This window comes from Arachis ipaensis, chromosome B6 (genome assembly GCF_059453495.1).
Source record: "Arachis ipaensis isolate K30076 ecotype BB chromosome B6, ASM5945349v1, whole genome shotgun sequence".
Classification (NCBI taxonomy): domain Eukaryota; kingdom Viridiplantae; phylum Streptophyta; class Magnoliopsida; order Fabales; family Fabaceae; genus Arachis; species Arachis ipaensis.
The window spans coordinates 131039536-131066506 of record NC_142441.1 but is presented as its reverse complement, the minus strand read 5'-3'; the positions used below and the strand labels follow the sequence as shown (position 1 = coordinate 131066506).

At 32.7% G+C, this 26971-nt stretch overlaps 1 protein-coding gene across 1 annotated transcript; it reads left to right on the top strand.

Moving 5' to 3' along the window:
• The first annotated feature begins 7422 nt into the window (after positions 1–7422).
• Positions 7423–25351, top strand: LOC107647314 (uncharacterized). Its single transcript, XM_021105634.1, has 3 exons — positions 7423–7769; positions 22936–23168; positions 24511–25351. Exons 1-3 carry the CDS (start codon positions 7423–7425, stop codon positions 25161–25163), a joined length of 1233 nt encoding a protein of 410 aa, XP_020961293.1. The 3' UTR covers positions 25164–25351.
• The last annotated feature ends 1620 nt before the right edge of the window (positions 25352–26971 follow it).

Sequence of the window (26971 nt, the reverse complement as noted above, 5' to 3'; positions counted from 1 at the left end):
TAATGCAAAGGAGTTGGCAGTAACTGATTTTCTGCAAGAAAAGGGTGTGTTACATCAATTCTCATGTCCATATAGACCACAACAAAATGCGGTGGTAGAAAGAAAATACCAACACCTTCTCAACGTTGCTCGAGCTTTATACTTCCAATCACAAGTTCCAATTACCTTTTGGGGAGAATGTGTCTACTGTAGCCTTTCTAATCAACAGAACACCAAGCACACTCTTCAAAATGAAATCTCCATTTGAGTTTCTATTTCAAAAGTTCCCAAACTACAAGGCAATAAAGATTTTTGGATGTCTTGCCTATGCTGCCACTAACACCATTTCTAGATCAAAGTTTGACCCTATAGCAGATCCAATCGTGTTCTTGGGTTATCCACTTGGCTACAAAGGTTATAAGCTTTACAACTTACGAACTAAACAGTTTCTCATATCAAGAGATGTGATATTTCATGAGGACACCATGCCTTTTGCTCAAAGCTCTCATACTCAACTCAACACTAACATCTTCTTTGACTTTGTCCTCCCTAATCCAATATTAGATTCTGAACCGTTGCCTAATGCTCCAACAATCCCAACCGTACCTGAGATACCTCAATCACCAACTACAACCAATAATCAATCCTAAACACTCCTTCTTATAGAAAACCAAACCTCACCTTCTACTTCCACCCAACCTAGAAGATCCATCTGAACTAAACATACTCCCTCTTACCTTCATGACTACATTTTTCATACTAAGTCTCTTTATCCGATTTCAAACTTTGTTAGCAATCATAGATTGAACCACACTTATCATCATTCTATTTACCAAGCCAATCTTATTCTTAAACCACAATTTTACCATCAAGCAGTTAAACATGAGGAATGGAGGACTGCAATAAAAGAAGAACTTGAGGCTTTGGAGGCCAACAACACTTGAAAATTGGTTCTTTTACCACCCACCGAAATTGCCATAGGGTGTAGATGGGTTTACAAAACTAAACTAAAAGCTGATGTGAGTTTAGAAAGATACAAAGCAAGGTTAGTAGTCAAGGGATACACACAGCAAGCAGGAATTGATTTTAAAGATACCTTTAGCTCTGTAGCTAAAGTCACCACTGTACGAGTTCTGTTAGGCATTGTAGCAGTGCATAAGTGGCATTTAATCCAATTTGACAACAACAATGTGTTCTTCAATGGGAATTTGGATGAAGAGGTATATATGAAAGTTCCAATGGGGCATTCCGAAAGCAAGAAAGGCCTTGTATGTAGGCTTACAGAGTCATTTTATGGGCTTAGACAGGCTTCGAGACAGTGGTTTCACAAATTTCGCTCAACTCTTAAGCAAAATCGTTTCACTCAATGCAAGAGTGACTACTCCTTGTTCTCAATAGGTTCTGGTGATTCTGTAACCTTCCTATTGGTCTACGTAGACAACATCATAATTGCAGGAGCTAACCTTGATATGGTGACCAAAGTCCAATTAAAAATGTAGTCCATTTTTAAACTCAAGATATTGGAGGACTTGAAATTCTTTTTAGGCATGGAACTCGCCAAATCTTCTCAAGGGATTTCATTCACATAGTGCAAGTATATACTCTCTTTGCTAGAAGACACCAACCTCTTGAACTGCAAGCTAGCAACAGTTCCTATGGATGTCAATCTCAAATTAAGAGCTAAGAAAGTGATCCGATCTCTGATACTTCTGCGTATAGGAGACTCATTGGTCGCCTCATGTACCTCACTATCTCCCGGCCAGACATCACCTCCGCTATCACTAAACTGGCACAATTCATGTTTGACCCACAGGTGCCTCATTTACAAGCTGCTCACCAAGTATTAAGGTACCTTAAGAATGTACCTGGCCAAAGAATTCTATTTTCAGCTGCTTCCTAACTTACCCTGTTCATATACTTTGATGTTGATTGGGGTAGTTGTCTCGACACAAGGAGACCAACTACAGGCTATTGTGCCTTCTTAAGTTACTCTCTCATTGCTTAGAAGAGCAAGAAGTAGACAATAGTCTCTAGGAGCTCCACCGAAGCCGAATATAGGTCCACGGATCTTGCTAGCTGTGAGGTTATTTGGTTGATTGGTTTACTTCAGTTATTTAGAGTCCAAGTCGATTCGGCTATGTTATTTTACAACAACATCTCTGCTCTTCAATTGGCATCAAATCCCACCTTTCATGAGAGATATAAACATGTTAAATTGACTGCCACTTCATCCGTGAGAAAATTGAGGCTGGCACCATTAGATTGATTCATGTACCTACTAAACATCAACTAGCTGATATTCTAACTAAGGCTCTTCCCCACCCTAATTTCACTTTCTTATGTCCAAGTTAGGAACATACAATTTGTATGCTCCAACTTGAGGGGGGGATGTTAGTGTTGGGTTGTTAATTATCAGTTAGTTAAGTTAGTTCAAGTTATAGGTAGTTAGTTATAGTTCTCAGTGAATAAAATTCTCTGCATTGTAGTGTTTCCTACACCAGCAACTATACCTCTTGTATATATATACACCACATATACAGTGCAATGAATCCATCGAATTCATTCTAATTCTTTCACTATTCTTTGATTCAATAGGTTTGTTTGAATTTTTGCATAAATTCTTTTCTTTATAATTTGTCTTATGTTAAATCCTTTTTTCTTTTGGGATCTAATAAAGATCGAACCCTAAACTTTTTGTTCGTGTGAAAATTTATGGATTGATATGATTCTTGATGAACCAAACATGTAAAAGTAGAACAAAATTGTAGAGAATTGAATGAAAATTGAGTTTTTTGTATTATAAACTATGATGATACAATGAGAGTGCAACACTATATATATATAGCACACATATTTAAGCTTTTGCATTGATTCACAATGAAAAATCTTAACTAACTGTTTTCGTTTTGACTGATTCATTTACATCTCTCTTCTCATCCCTTCCCCCCTCAAATTTAAGGGAACTTTTGGAGCAACTTCGAATTTGCGTTTAAATTTATCGAATGAAACTATGAACAACGGTGGCTTAGTGTAGATGTTTGCACCTGGTCCACTCTAGAAATATGAATAATGTGTAGTTTCATCTCACTAATCCTGTCATGAACAAAATACAAATTGAACTCAACATATTTGGTTCTATTATACATTATTGGATTATTGGTTGAAATTTGGACAGTACTAATATTATCACGGTAAATTATGAAAACTCTAAATATAGTAATCTGCAACTTAGATAATAAAGTCTCAAGTCAAATAATTTCAGTTGAGGCATCAGTTATACTTTGAAATTCTTCCTTTGCACTTGAGCGACTAATTGAGTGTTGTTTGCGGCTGGCCCAAACAACTAAATTGCCACCAAAATACGCACAATATCCTGAAATTGAATGTCTATCATCTATATATGAGCCCCAATCAGCATTTACAAATGTAAAGATACAAAAATTAATGGCTCGATGAAACACACAATTCCTTGATCCTTAGTCCCAGCAAAGTATTTTAGGATACGTTTTATTGTCTTCCAGTATGTGATAAAAGGATTGTAGATATACTGGATAACTTTACTTACTGTAAAAGAGATTTCAAGTCTTGTAAGTGTGCAATCACCCACAATTGGCCTATAATAAATAAGATCAGTATAGGATTCAATTCCAAAATGAGAGAGCTTCTCAAATGAGAGCCGAAACTAATTTTACATCATGCAGACCAACTCTTAACAATAGATCTTTAATGTATTTAGTTTGGCAAATATAATAACCTCCTAATGATAATATTGATACCTTGATAGCAAAAGAGTAGTTAAAAATATCAAGACTCTTAAGAGAGAAGATGTTGTTCAATTAGACATTAAAGATGCAATTTCATTTTGATTGTTACCCGTGAAAAGTATGTCATCAACAGACACTAAAACATAAATGGTATAAGTTGATGAATGTATAAAGAATAAAGAGAAGTTGGACCTGATACTTTTATAACCAAATTTGGCAAGAATATCAACAAAGGTGATATACCAAGTTCTAAGAGCTTGTTTGAGGATATAAATAACCTTATTGAGCTTGCACACTTAGAAGAATCATCTGAAATAAAGCCTGGCGGCTGAATAATATATTTAGTTTCATTTAATTTCCTATTCAATAAAATATTGTTATATTATTGAATTAACCAATTTGATATTTAGAGCTTTTGATAATATTATTTGATGGAGGATGAACTAAATTCTATGTGAGAGTGTTGTTTAAAGAATTGAGTTCAACTAACATAGAGCTAATGCTGTAACTCACTAGCTTTTTTCACTAAGGTAGGGATAGTTTGAAGGAATAAAGGATCAGAATCGGTAGAACTAATTAGAGTATGTAAAGCTTTAGGCTTGAAGGAACCATATTTTAATCTGGTAATCATAGGATCATTGTTAGTTGTGGCCGGTAGATGAGGATTGATTAAAGGGAAGTTATATCTCTATTCTAGCGATGGATATAGGGTCAGGTGTGGATTAAGGGTAGTTTGTTGTGGATGAAATGTGGGTAGTTTGTTGATTTTATTTGGGGTAGTAAATCACCTAAGGATCACCAGATGTAGGTTAAGCATTAGATATAAACAAGGGAAGAGAAACATGATTAGCACTGTTAGATAAATTTGAAACTATAAAAGGAGTTTATGACATAGGAATGGTAAGACTCCAGATTTTTAGAAAATAAATAATGAATTATTTGTAATTTATTATGTTTATTGATAGTTTTATTTTTAGAAAAAGTTATTTACAAAAAATAATTAAATCAAAATTATGAGACATTGAGTTTAAAATCTATTTGGATTTATAAAATCTTTAAAGTAATTGAGTATTTTTTTATTAGGGATTTAAAGTTATAGTAATTGAAAATAATAGGATTTTTTACAATTTAAATTGAATAATTAATTTTTTTTTAATTTTATGAATTAAAATAACATTTATTTATTTATCCCTAATTTAAATTAGACTACTTAATTGAAAATAATTTGTAAGTTGAAAAATAAATAGTATTCTTAAAGTTAATTATATTGGATTAAATTTAGTTTTAAATTCATACTCTACCCCCTAATTTTATTAAAAATCCTATTCTATCCCCAACCCTAATCCCCAAATCAAAACTCTAACCCTATCCCTAACCCACCAGCCGCCACCCTCCTCATACCCACGGAAGACAAAGAAAAGAAAAGAGAGAAGGGGGAGCTCGAGGAGAAAAAGAAGAGAGGAGAGGGAGAGACGGCGCCGGCGAGGAGGAACGCTGCTCCCGCCGAACCACCAAGCACACAAAGAGAGAGAGAGAGAGAGAGAGAGGGGGGGATACTCGTAGAGGAGGTGAGAGAGAGACTCGCAGGGGAAGGAGCCGTTGTCCCGCTCCGTCGAGCCTTGTCTCCGTCATGCACGTTTCCATCCGCGGAGCTGCCAGAAGCCGCCGTCACTGCTGAACCACCGTCGAGGAGCTCACGAAGAGGGAGAGAAAACATGTGGCCAGGGAGAGGAAGAGGGGTTCATTGTCGCCGTCGCCGTCGAGAATCGCTGTTGTTGTCGCTATTGGGCCGCCGTGGAGAGAAACACAGTGGAAAGGGAACCCGTCCACTACCGTCATTGTTGCAATCGCGCCACCGCGCATCTGTCACCTGAAAATGGAGCTGTGGTCACCAGGAAACACTGCCAGAACTGGCTGAGTTAGTGCTATTGCCGCTAGTAAGGGTGTTCTTGCTTCTGGTTTCCATTCTTTCGATTTCTAGGGATGTTGTTGTCACTGCGTTGTTGCTGTATTTGCCGCTGAGGTTTTCTGTCATCACTGAGCTATTGTTCCACCTCGACCTAGCTTTCTGTTACTTCTGTCAGGTTCTGTTCTTGCCGGTGAGGGATGTCAGAACTGCTACTACTCCATTCCTTCATTCTTCTTTGGTACAGTGAGCAGATCTAGTCCCAAAACTCTAACCACTATTGTTCTGTTATAACTTATTGAGGATTTTGCGACGTTAATGTCTCAGAGTTGAGTTATCGTGATTGCATACTGGTTTTGTGGTTGTCACCCTGCGGGGAGTCATCGGAATTATTGTGAAATAAGATTAAAAAGGAGTTTGTCGCGTAATTGAGTCGCAATTGAGGTAGGGACTTTTCTTAAAACATATTTTATATCAAGGAATTGTTATAAATCAATATTGATGTGAAAAAATGATTTTTGTGATTGTGCGAGTCTTACGGATTAATCTGGACTATTTAGATGAATGTGATTTGATTAAATATCTATATTTTTACAAAAATATAAAAGGAAAAGTTGAAGGATAATTGAAAAAAAGATTAAGGTTAATCAAGGGTTAAGTCAAGTTAAAGAAAAGTTAAGGTTAAGGAAAAGATTGGGGGATTAAGGAAAAGGTTAAGTAAGAGGTTAAGAAAAGTTAAATGATTAATTGAGAATTTTTTGTTTGATATTATTGAGAATGGATTGATTTGTGGCTATGAATGATGCTTGATTTGATGTCATTGTGTTTGTGGCTGTGATTATGATTGGTTTCTTGATTATGTTGATAATTGATGAGAATCATAATTTAGTTGATTATGTTGAATGGTATGTTGAGAAAGGGTTGAGAGATGTTAGTTTAGATGAAACCCTTGAAGAATGGAAAGGTCCAAGTTTTAGGAGAGGTTCTGTCGAAATTTTTATGAAAATTAACTTATTTTGGTTTGATTAATTATGAAAAGAATAATATTTTTGGGACGCTTTAGCAAAATTTAAAGTAATGCAAATGATTATTTAGATAAATGATGTATGTTTCAATTAAGACTATGATTGGAATATTTTGATTGAAGAGTTATGTTTTGAGAAGTATTTAGTGAATTTAAAACCAATTGAATTTGATTGGTGAAAGGAAATAATTTTTTAGTCTTTTGGTGAAAAGAATTTGGGAGTGAGTATAATGGATTAAATTGGGTAATTTTCGGATGAAAAATTGTTAAACGGAATATAACTATTGTGGGGTTGGTGGTTCGTCCCGCCCACGATGAGGACGGTGGTTTTGTCTCGCTCACGTATAGATAAGTTGAGGTTGAGGATTTCCTCTCTTGTTGTGGTAAACAAGTTAGGTTGAGGATTCCCTCTCTGATTACATCGGAAAATTGGATAGAAGGTTGAGAATTCTTTTCGGTTCAATTTTCAACTGTGGTGAGGATGGTGGTTTTATCCCTCTCACGGTTTGAAGGTAATTATCCTTGCGATAAATGTGAACAGAATGAATTATGATTATGATGAGGTTTGATTGATATATGATTATATGTATGATTGCAATTTTGATTTTGATCTTGGTTATGTTAGATTGTAAATCATGATTGAATACGATTATATTAATGATGAATTTGATGATGATGATGGCTTTGGTTGATGGTGATTATTGTTTAGCAAAGATGTAGGTTTTGTCCCGCTTGCGTGACTATGTGATATGATAACTGAATTGGCAAAGATGTGGATTTTGTCCTACTTGTGTATTGATATGACACCTACACCGGGCAAGGATGGTGGCCTTATCCTGCTTGCTCGTGGTTGCGGTGCAGATGTGGAGAATGTGGTAGGGCTCTCTTCCTCGAAATTTCTTCCACGCATTCTCTCTGGCTGCAAAATGAAAAGGCACTGCTTGCTGGGAAAGGTGGTAGGGCACTCTCCCTCGAAACATTACCCCTTGAGTATACTTCCAAGAGAAGGTGGTAGGGCACTCTTCCTCGAAAGTTTTCCTCCTGGGGATGCGCAGACACTCTCCTTTGTTAAATATGACACGACCTTCAGGGGAAGGTGGTAGGGCACTCTCCCTCGGAACATTACCCCTTGAGTATACCTCCAGGAAAAGGTGGTACGGCACTTGTAAACCCCGAGTAATTAGTAAATAATTAAATAATAAATTAATTATTATTTAAAAAAATTAGAAAATTAAATTTGATCAGTTAGAAGGATAGAAATAATTAAAATATGAATTTTGACACTAATTTTTAAGATTTTGGTCAAAGATCGGCCTAATGGGTTGAACCAGTTGGACCAAGCCCATTATATAAAGCTAACATTTCAGCCACCTTTCCCTAATTTCAAGTGAAGCACGCTGAAATTTTGGAGAATGGGTGCAATCATGAACCCTAAACTCCTTCTCAATCTTGTTTCTTCCATAACTTTTAATCTGGAGTTCCAATTGACGAGCCGTCAGCGATCATGCATTTGTCTCCAAATTCTCTACAAAATCCATCGAATAATTAGGTAAGAAATTTGATATTTCATGTCCAGTTCTTTCCCTTTTAGTTTTGTGATTTTGAGAGATTATGCGATTTTGGTGTTTAGGATCAAATTAGCCTTGTGGGCTTGTTGGGTTTTGTCCCAAACGTCCATTGGTAAGGTGAGGAACCTCTAATTCTTGTAAAATTGTTAAATTAGTAAATCCTATATTAATTTTAGTGATGTTAGTATGGAATTAGATTGTATATATGTGCATTGGAACTAAATTGATAGAGTTGGAAGCTTGAGTTGGGTGTTGGGTGCTGAGAATCCTTGCTGTGGAGGCTTAGAGCTTGTGAATTGAGGACTTTTGGGGTGTTCGAGCATTAGGGAGGAATCGGCTCACGTATGGTTTTGGTTTATCGTAGATAATATATAATGTTTCGTGAAAACTTAGGCTAGAAGACTATAAGATAGGAATGAATTGAATGGGTTGTGTATGATGAGTATCTGAATAATGATAATTATTTATGTGTTGAGGATGGTTGGATTTTAATGGAATAAATGTAAATGCATGTAAGTAATGTGTATGATGTTGGATTTGGTTATGAGTGGTCTTGGTTTTGTATGGATTAAATGTGTGTGTATATGTGATATATGATGAGGATGATGATGATTATTGATGAATATTGATGATGATCTTGTGATGTTGGATTGAAATAGGGTGGGAAAATTGTGCAGGTTGGTATGTAATAGTATGAAAGGGCAGTGTATGAACATGTTTAGGAGCATTGGAGTTGTTTTGGTTGTGAAATTGCGGGTTTGGAAATGAGAATTTGGAAAGTTAGAGTTTTTGAAACTTGTAGTAAAAACTTGATTTTTAACCAACTTCGGCAGTCCATAATGTGAGCCTTAGATTTTGGATTTGAATGAAATTTATTTCAAATTAAAGATGATTTCAAGAGCTTTAAAACGGTTTAAAGTTTGTGAAAATCGGAGTTTTGTAGAGAAAGTTATGAATGCTAGAAGATAGGTGTATAAAACTGATTTTTAATAACTTAACAGCTTTTGGAGCAAAAGGGAGCGTCGTGTACGCGACTTGCACACGCGACGCGAGTTATGCTCATTGTTTTGTAATCTTGCATACGCGAGGCAAGGCCTGCATACGTGGAACTCCTGTTTTGGCCAAATGTGATGTTTTTGAAAGTTTAACCAAACCTCTAACTTTTCCAACCTCTTTTACACTTGTTTAAGGTCCGTTAGTGAGTCTTTAAGGCTTAAAACGGGAATGAGTCTGTTAAATAAGTTGAAGAGATACTTGGGAGGGTTTTGCAAAGTGTTAACTGAACTAATGAGGCATTGGTAATGTTGAATAAGAAGTAAATAATGAAGATAATGATAATAGTAATGAAATGTAGCTGAGTTGATAGGTGTTGGATGATGAGATTGGTTATGTGAAAGAAGAATAAGGAGAACTGAGTTAATTATAAACTTTGGATGAGATATGATGAGATTGATTGAGATATATGAGACCGGATAAGATACAGTGGTGTTATCCACTTACTCCAGGTACGAGCTAAGACTCTGGGTAAGATGCAGTAATGTTGTTCACCTGCTCCGGGTAAGAAATGAGGAAGAAGAATGATTGAAAGGGATTATGAAGACAATGATTATGAATGCAAAGTGTGAATTATGTTCTGTTTTATTTTGTTGTATTATTTTCTCTCTGTTGTAAAATGTGTTGGGCACTATATCCCATGAGTGTAAAGGGTACTATATCCCAAGAGTGTAGGAGCACTTTACCCTGGGAAGTGTGTCGGGCACTATATCCCACGAGTGTGACAGACACTATATCCCAAGAGCGTGGCAGGTGCTATATCCTAAGAGCGTTCTCATTATCCCAGGAAATGCAACGGGAACTATATCCCGTGAGTTTGACGGGCACTATATCCCGAGAGTGTGACGGACACTATATCTCAAGAGTGTGGAGGCATGTCAGAGAGACGATGTCCGGGTTAGCTACCAGGTGTGTCGGGTTCTGGCAAAGTAACCGACACGTGAGCTCATGACTAGTAGGACAAGCATTGATAAACCACTATTTTATGGTTTATCTTGTGCTAAATTGAGTGGATTTTATCAATTATTCGTACACTTATTCATACAAAATGCATGGTTTTACAAATCCTTCCTAATTTTGTTCCATGATTGAAAACTTGCTTCCTAAGCCCTTAAATTACTAATTTTCAATTCTCCTTTATTACCACTCGATGCCATGATATGTGTGTTCAGTGTTTCAGGTTTACAGGGCATGAATAGCTTAAAGGATGAAGAGGAAGCATGTCAAAGTGGAAGGAACACAAGAAACTAAGGAGCTGAGTAGCGAGGACCGACGCGCACGCATGGCTGACGCGTGCGCGTGACATGGAGCATTTTACAGCGACGCGAATGCGTGACTGATGCGTATGCGTGACCAGCAAAGTCCCACAGCGACGTGTACACGCAACTGACGCGTACGCGTGACAAGCGCAGAAGTCTATCGACGCGTACGCGTGACAAGCGCAGAAGTCCATCGACTCATCATCCATTCACTTTCACTTAGTTTTAGTTTTAGTTTTGAATCTTAGAGAGAAAAACACCACTTCTCCTAGGGTTCTTAGATTTCTTAGTTTTATGCTCTGGATTGGATATTGAGAGAGCTACTACCTTCGATTGAAGCCTTCTTCATTATAGTTTACCTTTCTATTACTCTAATCTTTTGTTTTTCATTTAATTTGCTCGTGATCATATACGGATATTGTTAATTTTGGATTTATTAATGCAATGAACTATTTTTATATTTAATTTCATTACTTGTTCGATTTCTTCCAATTAATTATCAGCTCTAAATTTGCCTTCATTAATTTATTTTAACTACCATGTCTCTTATTTATTCTTATTCTATGTTGTGAGAAAATGGCATTCATGTTATGATTTAAAGCTCTCAACTTGGCTTGGGAGTTGATTAATTGGAACCCCTGTGTTGGAATACTCAAGTATTAAATTGTAATTGGGGATTGCTGGCTAACTCACTATTCACTAACTCTAATCCTTCCCTAGAAGGAATTAGGACTTGTGAATCAGAGTTAGTGTTACCCACTTGACCTTCCTTCGCAACTGCAAGAGGACAACTGAGTGGAAGCAACAACCTTTTACTATTATACTTGGGAAAGTCAACAAGGATAGAACCTTCAATCAATCTTCTCCCAGCCAAGGCCTTTTATTTCAAATACATAACATCTCTTGTCAACTTTAAAAATTTCTCAAAAAATTTCTGACCAATAAATTGCACCTTGTGTCAACTCTTTGAAAAACGACCTAGGAATTCTACTCCCAGTTAATATTCTTAAATTGTGACATCTTTTAAATTGACAGTGGAAATTTTCTCGGTTAAGACTGTACTCACAACGCTGCTTTTATTAAAATTTCTTAACTAGCATTTTTCCACCCGTCAAGCATACATCATGTGCATTTGTATGTCTTGTTTGAGTGTGCATTGTTTTGGTTTGCTTAATTGCTTTATCTTTGCTTATCTACTACTTGTTCTTCTTGATGTATCTGTTATCTATACTTGTACTTTCCTTGTCTATTTTGTATGTGTTTGCAACTGAGAGATCCCCTCGTGTGGTAGAGGTGTGACGAGGGTTGTTCCACCGGTATTTTGGAAGGTTGGAAAAGATAGAAAGTGAATTGTAGGGCTAGAGTTTAATGAGACAAAAAGTGAATTGTAGAGTTAGGATTAGATTCAGAACTTGAGAACCTTACATAGTTACCAAATTTCTGGTTTAGTTATTCCTTTAAGTTTAAATATGAGTGTCGGACTTCTAGGAATGCCTCTGGCTTTTTCATGACCTTATATATTACCTATGTGGGCACCTTTACCATGCTGAGAACTGGATACATATATTATTATTTTCAGATATAGGATGCGGAGCATCGCACTTAGCATTCTGGAGACTCTTGGAAGCAAAGAACTATCTTAAGACTCAGTGTTTGTATTTATATGTACATAATAGATTCTCCACCTTGTATTTTGTATTTTGTTTCTCCACCTTGTAATAGACTCAGTTTTTTGCTTATGTATCTATCTTTTGAAACTTTGTTTATATACTTGTCTCTTTGGTTTTCTGTACAAGCCTTCTACCCAATCGCCACCTTTGATTTACGTCCTAGGCGTAAAGCTCTGTGTGATAGGGTGTTACAGAACTCTATCTCAGAATTCTTCCTCCTAGGAATGCGCATCAGAAAAACAATGTCTGGGTTAGCTACCGGATGTGTCGGGTATGGCACTTTAACCGGCAGTAAGCTCACGGCCATTAGGATAGGCATGCATCTTACTGCATTTGTTTGAAATTGCTTGGGTATGCATAATTACTTAGTTTGCCAAATTGATATTCTGTTAACTGCTAATTATACTACTTGTCATAATTATTTTCTATGTGTGATTGTTTGATTGTCTGTCTGATTATTTGTGATTATGATTTGTTGGTTGGGATTATGGTGGAGTGTAGTGGCTTGTAAGAGATTAATTTTATGATGGTCTGAATGTTGAATGAGTTTTGGGCTGGAGGCCATGATTGAATGATTTAGTTATATCTCTTGATGTGTTGTGGTGTATGTTGGGTCGGAGGTCGTGCTTGTTTGAACGTGAACAAGTTTCGGGCCGGAGGCCGTGATTGGATGAATCCTTGGTAAGTTTGGTGAATTAATGATTAAAGAACTAGATGGAGTTAAGTATGAGACAAATTTTTAGAGAATAAGATTCATAAGATAAGCAATGATCATAGATGTAAAATAAAATTCTTTTATATGTATCCTTTTACAACAACTCGAAAATTTCTCTGGTGAGACCGTGTGGTTAGGTTCTCACCCCTTACAGCCTTATCTTTTTCAGAAAACGGACAGGAAGCCTATGAAGATTTTACTGGCATTTAATCGTACTTTTCTTTGATGTATTATCTTAGTTATTATTTTTTCTTGCCATTATTATCATATATTGTAAAGAGGAATAGGAGTTGTGATTATATGTGTATGTAGTATTGGTGTACTTTTCTTTGATGTATTATCTTGTGAATGTAACAGTGTTGTGTGATGGATTTGTATGTATGTATGTACCTACAAAAAAATATTTTCGGTTTTTCAACGAAAAGTCGATACAATTTTCAGATCAAGGCTCTTACTTTTTATTATTTATATATAAAGGTCATCGTAATATCCCCGTTATTAAAGTGACGCAACCAAAAGCGTGACATTCTGATAGTGAAAGTGTTACAGGAATAATAGGCATAAGTAAATAAACAACAGAAACTTGAGTTTTAACATAATTAGTATATTGATTTTTAAAACAATTCTTTATAAGAAAAAATAGTTTCATCAAACAAAACATTATTGGATATTATAATTTTTTTAGATTTGGTTTAGTATTTATATCCTTTATGACTTGGATAACCAATAAAAATAACAAGATCAGATTTATATGCAAATTTGATAACCAATAAAAATAACAAGATCAGATTTATATGCAAATTTATTTTCATTATAATGTCTTAAATAAGGAAAACAACCACAACCAAACATCTTTAAAAAGAGAATAATCAAGGAGTCTTCTTGTGCAAGAGTTCATAAGGAGACTTATGCATAGTATTAAGTAAAGAGAATCTGTTAGTTAAATAGGTTGTAGATAGAAAAGCATCATCTAAGTGCACAAGTGGGATTGAAGTTCTAGGAAAGCATAGATAAACCTATTTCACCAATGTGTCTATGTTTTATTTTAGCCCTCTCATTTTGTTGATGGGTGTATGGGAGAAAAAAAACTGTAATATACCATGTTGAGTAAGAAATTCAGCAAATGATTGTGATAGATACCCTCTCCCAAGATTAGATTGTAAAGCTTTGACATGAAGGCCAGTGTGATTCTCAATTTAGTTTTTAAATTGAACAAAAACTTGAAATACTTGAGATTTAGAATGCAACAAAAAAAAATAGAAGTATACCTGGTATAGGCATATATATAAGAAACATAATAACTAAAATTATGATATAATAAAGCTAGAGAAGGACCCAAACATCTGTATAAATTATTTCAAGAGGCATATTAAATTGAATTGATAATCATCTCTAACAAAAAAGAGTGCACGCATTTTAGCCATATAGCAATATCTTTACAAATTGTCATCGTTTATTAATTGAGAAATAGGGATATTACAAGTAGACATGATAATTTTCACCGTCTTTGTTGCTAGATGTCTAATTGATGACAAGTCATCTTATGCTAGTTTCACAAGTATTTTTCACTTGTTTTCATTAAGTTTATGCACTTTCTTGCACATTAAGTAAGTGATAGGATTGGAATTTTATACATCACTGAGTTCAATTAGACAGGGGTATTTATGTACTTTTTCACAATATTTTATGCTAATTTTACTTGATGTTATGAATGGTGCAATTACCTTGTGATCATAGCAAAATTTGATACAATTGGTTGATTGATTATAGGCAAAAAAGAAAAAAAGCAGAGGAAAAAGAAAAAGTAGAGGAAGAAGCAAAGCAGAGGAAGCAACGTTGGTGGCCAAGCACAAGATTTCATGTATGTGATTAATCTGCTGCATAAGAGACATTGGCAGGGAACTAAGTTTGGTGTTCACACACCAAAGTAAGTTCAAAAGCCTACAAACATTCATGCATGTTAACTATTTTTCAAGTGATTGGGGGACAAGCAACTTCCACTATCAGTGCAGAAAATCATTCAACTTTTTGGAAGTACTATACATCATCATCAAGGAGAGCACAAAAGCTAAGGAGGATGATGAAGAATTAAGAAAGAAGACGCCAAAAGGTTGTATTGTTACTCAACTGTTTATGCTTTGAAGTGCTTTAGTTGGAAGTTTAAATGCACCCCTAGTGATTAGTTTTGATTAGTTTAAGTAGTCTGCATTATGTTTATTTACTGCCTTTTCATCTTTCAATTAAGTGATCTAGCCAGAGTGTCTACTTCATTTGCATCCACTTGAATTTATGTCTTGTTCCCCTTTGCATAAATAAAAATAAAATGTTGAAACAGAAAGTAAAATGGTCCAATTTGATAGGAATGAGAATAAAGTTCAGTGGTAGTATGTGCTAGAATGTTCAGTAAGCTCACTAATAAAGAGGAAGGGTAGAGTGTCCTTTTAAGTATAAGACTTAGTTGCTGTCTGTGAAACCTTAGGAAATAAATACCCTTGGAAGAAAGAAAGAGTAAGAAGGAAAGGAAGAAAAGTCAAGAATTGGCAACAAAAATGAAAGAAACAAAGGATAAAGCTAGACACCAATAGCTTGGACCTTAAGACACATGCTTGTGGTACTTTTTGTACTAGGATCTGCTTGGATAATTAGGTTCTGAGGAGCATTTTAAAACTTGGTAACTTGGATTAACTAATCCGGAATTATCAACCGAAAGTCCACCATCAAGAGCAACCTAGTTACAAGGCATTTAGTAACCCAAAGAGGTGCTGGGCATCAATGTTCTTAAGAAGAATTGTAAGCCAAGTGTCTGTGGGGAATATATGTTGACTGAAAAACAAGCTAAAAATCTGCTGCAACACATGACACTAAGCTGCAATTGAAGGAATAAGTTTCTCAGCAGAAGAAAAACAAAGAAAAAAAATCAAACACCAAGGATGATTGTTAATAAGGTTCACAGCAGCAAACTTTAGTTAACAATTAAAGGACAATTCAAACTTGGAAACCAATAAAAGTAGGGCTTCAAACAAATCCTGCATGAAACCCCATGAACCTAGACTGAATGCTTTCAAATAAGGACATATATGCTTATCTGTTTTTCATTCATTTTTCTCATGTTTCACTGCTTGCTTGGGGACAAGCAAGATTTAAGTTTGGTGTTGTGATGACAAGTCATCTTATGCTAGTTTCACAAGCATTTTTCACTTATTTTCATTAAGTTTATGCACTTTCTTGCACATTAAGTAAATGACAGAATTGGAATTTCATACATCACTGAGTTCAATTAGACAGGGGTATTTATATACTTTTTCACAAGGTTTTATGCTAATTTTACTTGATGTTATGAATGGTGCAATTACCTTGTGATCATAGCAAACTTTGATGCAATTGGTTGATGGATTATAGGCAAAAAGAAAAAAAAGTAGAGGAAGAAGCAAAGCAGAGGAAGCAACGTTGGTGGCCAAAGTTGGACCACCAACGTTGCCTCAAACATTGGAGAAGAGGACCGTAAAATTTGCTGCATAATTCTGTTGCCCACGTTGGAGGGAACGTTGGTGAGCCAATGTTACCTCCAACGTTTTTCAATATAGTTTACTTTATGGAATTTGGAAAATTTTATTGCGACGCGTACGCGTAGGAGACGCGCACGCGTGCATTATGGAGTTTTGATGATCCACGCACACGCGTGGATAGGCCAACATTGGAGGGAACGTTGTTGGTCCAACGTTGAAGCCAACGTGCACGATAAAGGTTCAAATATGGGATTTTTGAATTTTTGCATCCACGCGCACGCGTGTGCGACGCGTACATGTGAGTGTGGAATTTCGATGATCCACGCACACGCGTGGATGCGCCAACATTGGAGGGAGCATTGCTGGTCCAACGCTGAGGCCAACGTGCACAAAAACATTTGAAAATTTGGAGTTGGGGAAACTGCATCGACGCGTATGCGTCAGTCACGCGTACGCGTGGGAGTGCAATCCTTCCCAACCACGCGTACGCATAGGTGACTCGCGCGCGTGGAATGGCAAAAATGGCCATCCACGCGCATGCATGGCCCACGCGTACGCGTGACCAGGCGAACATTGGTATTCCAACGTTGAGTCAAACGTTGCTCAAATTGCCCAGTTTCCAATTTTCCTTAAGAAAGCGTTGGACTCAACGTTTGCCCTCAAACGTTGACTCAAACATGGACATCAGAACCTTGCAATTGAGCATCCATCTCTTCTCAATAGCATTGGAGCCACTTCTACCTACTTCAGCAAAGGCCAAAAGCCCAATCCAGGGACTTAAAGACTGAATTAGAAAGTGTATAAATAGAGAAGAATTTGATTTAGAAAGGAGGTTGGCAGATTTGAGATCTGATAGGCTAGAGAGTCAGAACCCCAATTGGGAAATTCTGCACTCAATTCTCTTTGTATTTTCACTTCTGCACTTTTTCTTTTTCTGTTTTGTACTAGAGCAATGATGAACTACACCCCAATTTCATTAGGAGGAGGAGCTCTATTGTAATTCTAATGAATCAATGAAATTCTTCTTCTTCTCAATTCATTTGTGTAGCTATAGGATATCTTCTGTTTTGATTGAGAATTATTCACTCCGGAAGGGGGTTTAATTCAATTGAATGTGGGTGTAAGCCTCGGAAGGAGAATCACTTGCATTAGAATTGGAGCTCTATCCTTTACTACTCTCTTGATCAACACCATTCGGGAGGAATTGAGATCCTAAGAGTTAGTATGGCTTATAGATGAGAGAATGTGCTCTAACTCTTCTCATGACAATTAGATCAAGGAATTGGCAAGATTGATTGTGATTAGAGAGATTAGATTGCCAAGGAATTGGGATCCAATCAATTTCAATCCGCCATAGATCTACTCATATGATTGAGAAAGGAGTTGAAACCCATTGATTCATGAAGGATTAGGATATCTCCAATCCCTGTTGAACCATTTCCTTTGAATTTTCCTCAATTAGATCTTTCTGATTTCACTGCAATTTATATTGTCCATTTCTGTTTTGATTCCCTGCACCCAATTCCATTTATAATTCATGCAATTTAAGTTTCCTTGCCATTTAAGTTTCTGCACTTTTACTTTCTTGCACTTTCAGATTCAGTGATTTACATTCCTTGCAATTTAAGATTCAGTCTTTTTAATTTTTTGCCCTTTAAGTTTCAGTTATTTAAACTTGTTGCCATTTACTTTCCTAGTTCTTTACATTCTGCACTTTACTTCTCCAGCAATTTGCATTCTGTTAGTTACTTTTCACTCAAATTATCAACTGTCAGCTTAACTAAATTCATCACCATACTAAAATTGCTTAATCCATCAATCCCTGTGGGATCGATCTCACTTTCCTGAGTTTTACTACTTGATGCGACCCGGTATACTTGCCGATTAGTTTGTGTGGAATCAATTTTCCCTCATCACTAATCTATCATCCCAAATAGAAAAAGAACATTTTATACTAAACATTCTAAAGAAGAACCAAAAGCTAATAAATTACAATTTGGGGGTAAAACAACATGCATAATCTTATAAAATAATTATTTTTTACATAAGAAATGTCATCAGATATCAAATCTTCACAATCAGGTTCAAGAAGTAGTTATAACAACTCGTTAAAATTAATAAACTCCATTCTTAAATACCCTTCTAAGAAGAATTTGATAAGTGCCCTGAGATTTAACATAGCAACAGTTATCATAAAATTAAAAAAATAGTTATTATCTTGTGTAAATTTTTGTAACTAATAGGATGTTCAGACATTTTACGTGTATATATTAAACTTCTAAGCAAAAATTTTCTATGAATGTCAAGAGAAATTAAATAATTAACTATGATCTACATGAGAGATACGAGTACCTGTCCTATTACCTAGTATGACTTGATCTAATCCAATAAATTCAGATGCATTAAGTAAGTGAGATTGATCTGTGGTAATATGATGTGATGCTATTATGTCTAGATACTAAGGATTTTAAAAAAGATTAGAGTTGGTAGCCATGAATGATCTAAGATTGTGAAAATTGGATGGTGGAGGAGTTGGTAATGGTGAAAATTTTGATGTACTCACGGAAAAAGAAGAAGATGGTGGTGCAGTAAATAGTTAATTAAACATATGAGAACATGTGATGAAAAGTGTGTCCAAAATGCCTAGACACTTGACATTGTGGACAAAAGGATGAATTCTAAAATCTTGATCCTCTACTAAAACTTCTTTCTTTTCTTACTTGAAAATCTCTACTAGATCTTCTTTCAAAACTTAATTGGGTAAAATTGGATTGAATTCATCCATAATTACTCTTTCTAAACTTCTTTAACATGGCTTCATGATCAAGAAAGAAAAATTCCACTTCCAAGATAGTGATTGAATACTTCTCAGTTAATTCCTCTAAAATTGATTCAATAAAACATGTTTTATAGCTACGAGTGAATCTATTGTGGTTTAGATCTGCTTCAGATAATCAGTTGCTGATACTCCAACTTTTATTTGATAGATTTGAGCTTGGTTTTGAGTTTTCACTTAAATCTTACATGTTCAAGAGAAAATTTCTTGAATTTTTTGCTAAACTTTCTATTCTCGATGGAATTTTCCATGGATGATAGAAGCCAGTCATCAAATAATGATCAACTTTTCATTCTTTGTAGGTAATTGATTCTGTATTAGCTTTTCTATCAACTTCAGTGCTAAATCTTGGAGGAACTTTTTCTTTAAGAAGATAATCTTCAAAGGAATTTGCATCTATAGTGTGAAGAGCTAATTGTTGCTACATGTGATAGGTACCGTATTCCTATCTAACTTGTCTAGAACTAGAATGACAAGTGTACCACTTTGTTTGTGGAAAAAATTGTCGATGGATTATTTCAATAATGAATTAAACCTAACTTTTGGATTAAAAAGCACTTATCAGAATTGCGGCGGTTTATAACCGACACATTTTTTTTAAAAAACTAGTAAAAAAAATAGTGACGGTTTTAAACAGCCGTTAAATCAACTGACGCTATATATTGATTTTGCGGCGGTTATGACAGCGGTTCATAAAAACTGCCACAAGATCAAATGACCATACCCTAAACTACAATGGTTATAGAACCGCTGGTATGTCATTTTGCGGCAGTTTTAAACCGCCACAATTTTCTAAAATAACCGCCGTTATGTCCCGATTTTCTTGTATGTGATGAAATTATTACATCTTCCAAAAGCTTAAGCTGATAGAAGGAGACACATAAATAATTATATTTCTAGCATATATAAATTAAAAATGATTATTTAAACTTGAAGGACATTTAAATTAAATTAAACACAAATTATTTTGAACTTTATTTGAAAAAATAATTCAGTGAGCTATTTTTTTTCAAAAAATAATTCTTTTAATTTATACAAGTTAACTTTTCACCAAAGAGTTATATTAAGAGTTGGTTTGGTATTACTCGTTAGAAAAAAACACAAAAGAAAAGAAAACTCTCATGTTGGTAGGAGAAGTTCTTAGAAATAAGTTTTTTAGACATGGTTTGTTCTCTCAAAATTTTTTAAAAAATAATACACAATTTATATTTGAAAACATTATTAAAACTTAATCTTAATTTATTTTTTTTGTTTAATAAGAATACGTTAATCTTTTTTATAACTTAAGCCTAAACTCAATTTGATAATAGATAAATGATATTTTGTATGTCTGAATAGGTATATTTAACTTTATACACCTAACTTGTTTAAAGCGTGTTTTCTATTAATTTTTATTTATTTTTTTTATCTTCTCCATTTTTAGATTTCATAAGTGTACAAATTAAACACTAATTTAGGTGTGTATAGCTATGATTACCCATTATATAAAGACACCATATTTTTAACCCAGGATCTAATTGCATTGTGATCATATGCATGTGATATTTGTACAAACTTTATATCTTATCCTAAATTCTTAATAGAAAAGTTTAAAAATAGCGTAATTTATTGTTTTTTATTAGTATTTTTAGTTAATAATTTATTTTTTTAATTTACTAATTTAATAACATACTTTTAATTCATATTTTTAAACTTTACTAATTAACTACTAATAAAAAATAATAAATTTTACTAACCTTACATTTTTCTTACCACTAATTTTACAAACCCAACCCCTGTCCCCTCTCTCTAGTACTTCCCCCGGCATATGATTAGAGGTGTTAAACGTATTGGACTGGCTAGCTATGTCCATTTAAGTTTGTGAATTTAAATAAGTAGGCTAATTATATATTAAGGTCAGTTTGACTAAACAATTTAATTAAGCTCTTTTTAAAAAATTAATTTAAATAATAAATAATTATATTAAAAATAACTTATAAATAAGTTATTTTATGCTTAAATTTTTTGTTCTAAAAGTATTTATTTTATAAAAATGTGATAAAAAAATAATAATATTATGAGAGAAGTCATTTTTTTTAACTTCTCTATAAGCTTCTAATTAACTTCTTTAAAAGTCGCAATTTAATTTTAAAAATTACACTAAACATTAATATTATTATTTTTCATAAGTCAAAAAAATTACTTTTGAAACTTCCAAACAGGCCCTAAGTAGGTTATAACCAACAGTCCAACATACACATAGTAGGTTACAGTGAAAAATAGTTCAGTTCATTCGTAATTAGTGGTTTCAAATTAAATGTACGTGAGAAATATAAAAAATATTATGTATGTATACACAAAATTAACCACTAAATTAATTATATATATATATATATATAATTTAATTTATTTTTAATATTTATTTTATATTTTACTATATAATCTATATTAATAGCTCATTTCAATAATTAATTTTAATATATATCTAATATAATTGAAAAAATATATATCATGGAAACTATACTACTCTATATTGATTGCTCTTTGTAAGAACAATTTTGGTTCCAATAATAAAAAAGTTTAAGATAATAATTTCTCAAAGTTAGTTCTTTTCTATTTTTTGTTTTGAAAAAATTAGTTTCTAATAAAAAAATATTTGACAAATTATTTTATAATTTTTTAGAATATAAGACAAATTAATCTCTCGTAAAAAGACTAGTTAGTCTCATATCTTTTAGGGTTTAAATACATTTAGGTAAATGAAAGTCTAATTTGTCACATAAAGATTAAGAATTAATTTATCTAATAATATTATGTATCTTCTAAAATATCAGAAATAATTAATTTATCATTTTTTTAAAGACTAATTAAGATATTACAAGCATGAAAAAAAAGAAGAAGTAAATAACTAAATTTAACAACTATAGATATTTTGAAAGCATACATTAATCTTTATACATTTTTATGATAAGATTATGAAAATTATAAATTTTATTAAAAAAAATGAAATTCTAATCTCTAGCTCCTAAGAATTGATTCAAGTGATCAGCAATCAGATAAGATCTAAAACCACAAGAGTAGTTAACTTCCTCTTATTTACAAAAAGGACAAAAAAATCATTTTCCCAAATTAACAACTATCACCTTCTTATATTTATTGAGCTATAATAAACAAAATGAATTTTGATAAGAGAAAAAAAATTTCATAAATATCGATTCATTCAATACAGATATAATAAACTTGATAACTTATAATTTTTTTTCTTTTTTTTTTTTTTTAAATCTTTACAAGTATTCTGATTTACAAATGTACTTCAGAATGTGATAATAATAATTTATTAGAGTTGCTGTAAAGTAATGAGCAAAGCCTATGTGTCCTTTTTTTTTTTTAATTCCTTTGTCTCGTTAAAATATACTCTCTCGTTTTAGTTATTCTTCTCGGAACTTCTTTTTCTCATTATTCAAAAGATGTTAACAAGAAGCTAAGCTTTATTGTTTGTCCCTTTCTTTTGATCTTCATCTTCTTCAATAATAATCACTACTCCTTTTATCTTTATTAACAAGTCTTAGATCTACTTTTCTATATTATTTAATTTATTATTATAATATTATAGCTTCAACCTCATCCTCTAAGGTACTATTAAGAGGTTCATCAAAAACTGAAGAAGCTAATATAGGTATCATCAAATCAAAGAGAAGAAGGTAAGTGAGGAAGCTAATAAGGTGGATCGAAGGCATGGGAAGAGGCCTCTTCCTTCTGATTCTACATCAGAAGAGAAAAGAAGAGAAGAAGAAGATGATTGTTTTCCCAACAACTTTCCTCTTCAGCCACCTTCACAATCTGAAATCCAAAAACAAGAAGAGGAAGAACCTTCACCAAATCTTCAAATAGTTCAGCTCCAAGACCAAGGTAATTATAAAAATCTAACACCTTCGTTTATATTAATTTTTTAAATCACTTCATTTTCCTATATAATAAATAATAGTAATGTTATATAAATATATATAGAGATATATATACACATACAGTTATCTAAATTATTATTTCCACTCAGATCAGAGTTTTTTGTTTACATAAAATATAGTCTTTATTATTATTTTTTTTATATGAGGAGATCCTCACTGAAGATCTGCTTATATTTCTACTTGTGTTTTCAAAGTAAACTATATACAAAGGTTTTGGTTTCTTTTTAACTACCAATAACGTGCTGGGTGCAATTATTGTGACGATTCTCTCTTATCAGAAAGAAAATGAGTGGAAATTAAATTTATTTATTTAATTTTTTTTAGTTTTTAAACTTTTTGGTTTGGAAAAAAAAAATCAAAGCTTATTGTTGTAGTTGCGTATATGGAAATATATGCTTTTAATGAGATGACATTTTCTTTATCCATGACTTCAATATTATCCATGTGTTCGTTTGTTTGTTTTCAAGTTCAACAATCTCAGGCTTTATTTTGTGTCTATCTTATTACGATGACGTTGACTGTTGAGACCATGAGAGAATTAGCTAGTTTGGTATTATTTTCAGTGTAGTAGTGACTAGTGAGTGCAATATTTGTCCCAATTAATTGAAAAAGTATAGGTAACCAACAAAATTTTTGAACAATGCGTAAACAATGTGAATTAATAGGGTTAAAAGAATAAATTTAATTAGTAGCATTAAATTAGGATGTAGTGTATTTTCATTTGATTGGTGGTTGTTCATGTTGTTCAAAATTTTCATTGTTCCCCTAGCACTCCCCCAATTAATTTTCTCTTTTTTTTGTTCTCACTTATTTAGCTTACTTTGATTTCGATTGTGATATCTATATGTGAATGACACAGATTGGTCAATAATGGAAACAAATGTGACTACTTCTATAAAAACATATTCATGTCAAAATTATAGACTTGATGTATTCTATGAAATCATGTAACGATATGCAAAGAGAAACTATTTTCGAACAGTAATTTTTAATATTTTTTATTATTATTTGACCGACATAAATTTTAATAAATTAATTTTATTAATATATATATATATATATATATATAAATTTTGATAAATATAAATATAAATTATGTATTTTTTGTATATAAAATTTTTGTAAATACAAATATAAATTATTAATTACTAAATATTAACAGAAAATAATAATATTTATTGATCATATAACCTTTTTTGTTTACAAATACCGTATTTAAGCTGAAGATATATTGATAAAAATAAGCAGAATATTGGGGTGACTGATAAAAGTGTATGAATTTGAAGGCAAGAAGGATGTGAGGAAACGACATTATAGAGGAGTAAGGCAGAGACCATGGGGAAAATGGGCAGCCGAAATCAGAGACCCTAAAAAGGCGGCAAGAGTTTGGTTAGGAACCTTTGACACTGCAGAAGCCGCAGCAGCAGCGTACGATTCTGCTGCCTTAAAATTCAAAGGTAACAAAGCCAAACTCAATTTTCCTGAGCGCGTTGCTGCTTCCAATTCGGCTTCAACAACTTATCATCACTCTTCACAACCACCACCTACTATGGTGTATCGACCTTCTTCACAACCTTATACTCCATTAATGCCGCCGCCGCCGCCGTCCTCCTCCGCATCGGAGGAAGGAGGATTTCCAAACCTAATGCAATATGCGCAGTTGCTTTGGAGTAGAGACGATGATGATCTACAACGTGCAGCTTCAGGGCTTTATCATCAGAATAATAATAATAATAATAATTACAGTAACAATTTTTCTTCATATGGTTCTGTAATGAATTCATCATCAGGGTTGTCTTCTTCTTCTTCTACTACTTCAGATTCTGCGGTTGTGATGACTGGTCAACCCCATAGCATGATGGGTGCACCACCACGACCACCCAAGGGAGATTATGATTATTATTTTGGTCAAGGGACTGGTTTTGATGGCAGGAATTGATGGTAATCATGATGATGATCATGATCACATGAATCCTGAGGTGATGATATATGTATGTAATTTTTTTTTTCTGTTCATCTGACCAACACAGATTCTTGAATGCTCTTAGAGCAAGACAAAAGTTTTTCTTTTTTTTTTGTTGTTATTCTATAATAATTTTTAAGAAATAAATTCAGTTTATTCTTTCATTTGACGAGGTTAAACATCATTTTTAGAAATAACTATCATAATTTATTATTTTTTTCATTAATTAATCACTAATATTTAAAAGATTAGATTAAAATATATTTTTACATTATTAAACTAAAAAAATTAAGTTGATGATTAAAAGTAATGACTAAATACAATAAATTCCAAAAATCTTTTAGCATTTTTTTATAATTTTTATATTGTAACATTATATATATATATATATATATATATATATATAACACAAAATATGAAGATATACAAATTTTAAAATTTTATAAGATACGAAAACGTGATATATATATATATATATATATATATATATATATATATATATAAAGTATTTTTTTTAGATAAATTACAGTAATATTTTGATATTTTATTGATATTATAATATATTTGTAATGTCTTTTTAATTATATAAAATATTTAAAATATTTTTTAATTTAATAAATAATATATATATTATTTTTAATTTATTTCAAGAATACATATTAAAAATAAGGTTGGACATGCTAAGAGGTGATGGTATTTAGGTATATTCAAACATGTCCGAAATTTTTTTTTTATTTTTATTATGATACGGTTGACATAGTAAACACACGTGTCAGATGAGTGTCAATGAGTGTCATATCCAAAATATATCCGATATACAGATATGACAATTCAACGAAATACTCATATATATATATATATATATATATATATATATATATATATATATATATATATTTCATAGAGTAATATATTTTATTAATATTAGCTGATATTTAGGTCTAATATTTTATTTTTATACTATAATTTAAAAATAACTAAGTGTTAAAAAAATTGATAAATTTTTTTAATTATATAATATTACTATATAAAAAAAAACTTTTTGTCTTGTTCCAAAACTACGGTATTAACTTTTTCGGCCAACATTAAAAATTTTTTAAAAAAGATTCTATTTATTTTAAATTCTAACTAATCCTAAATTATAAATATTAAATTCTAATTAAATATTCAAAAACAAAAAATTTTTAAAATTGAAAAGTTAATTAATGTTAATAATTTACTAAAAATTAATTCTCTATATTTTTTCATATATATTAACTTTATAAATCAAACAATATTTTAATTTTCTTAAAAAATTAAGTATCAAAGTATGTGACATAATTTTTATATGAAAAATAGGGTACTAATATACTATCTGTTAATTTATTATCAACAATAATTAATTATTATATTTTAATTACAATTAGCATTGATATGTATAAGGAGACACATCCACAAAGATACTTCTATTAGATACAATTATAAAAAATACATTTTTATTAGACACATTTATAAAAATTCTTTTATTAAACACAATTATAAATAAGAATTGACAGAAGTTAGTAGAATTCTTATTGATTACGTAACGGAATTATTAGGAGGTCAGCAACTTTTGTGATTTGTAACCATCAAATAGTTATTAATGATGTTTTTAATGGTGCGAGATTTTATCCAATAATATGATATTACTTAATTTTCTTTTATTAGTCACATACTCACTAGAATTTAACAAAGTTGCTGACCTAAAAGTATTTATATCTAACTAATCTTTATGCATAAAATCTTTTCGGGTTTAAATAGGTGAA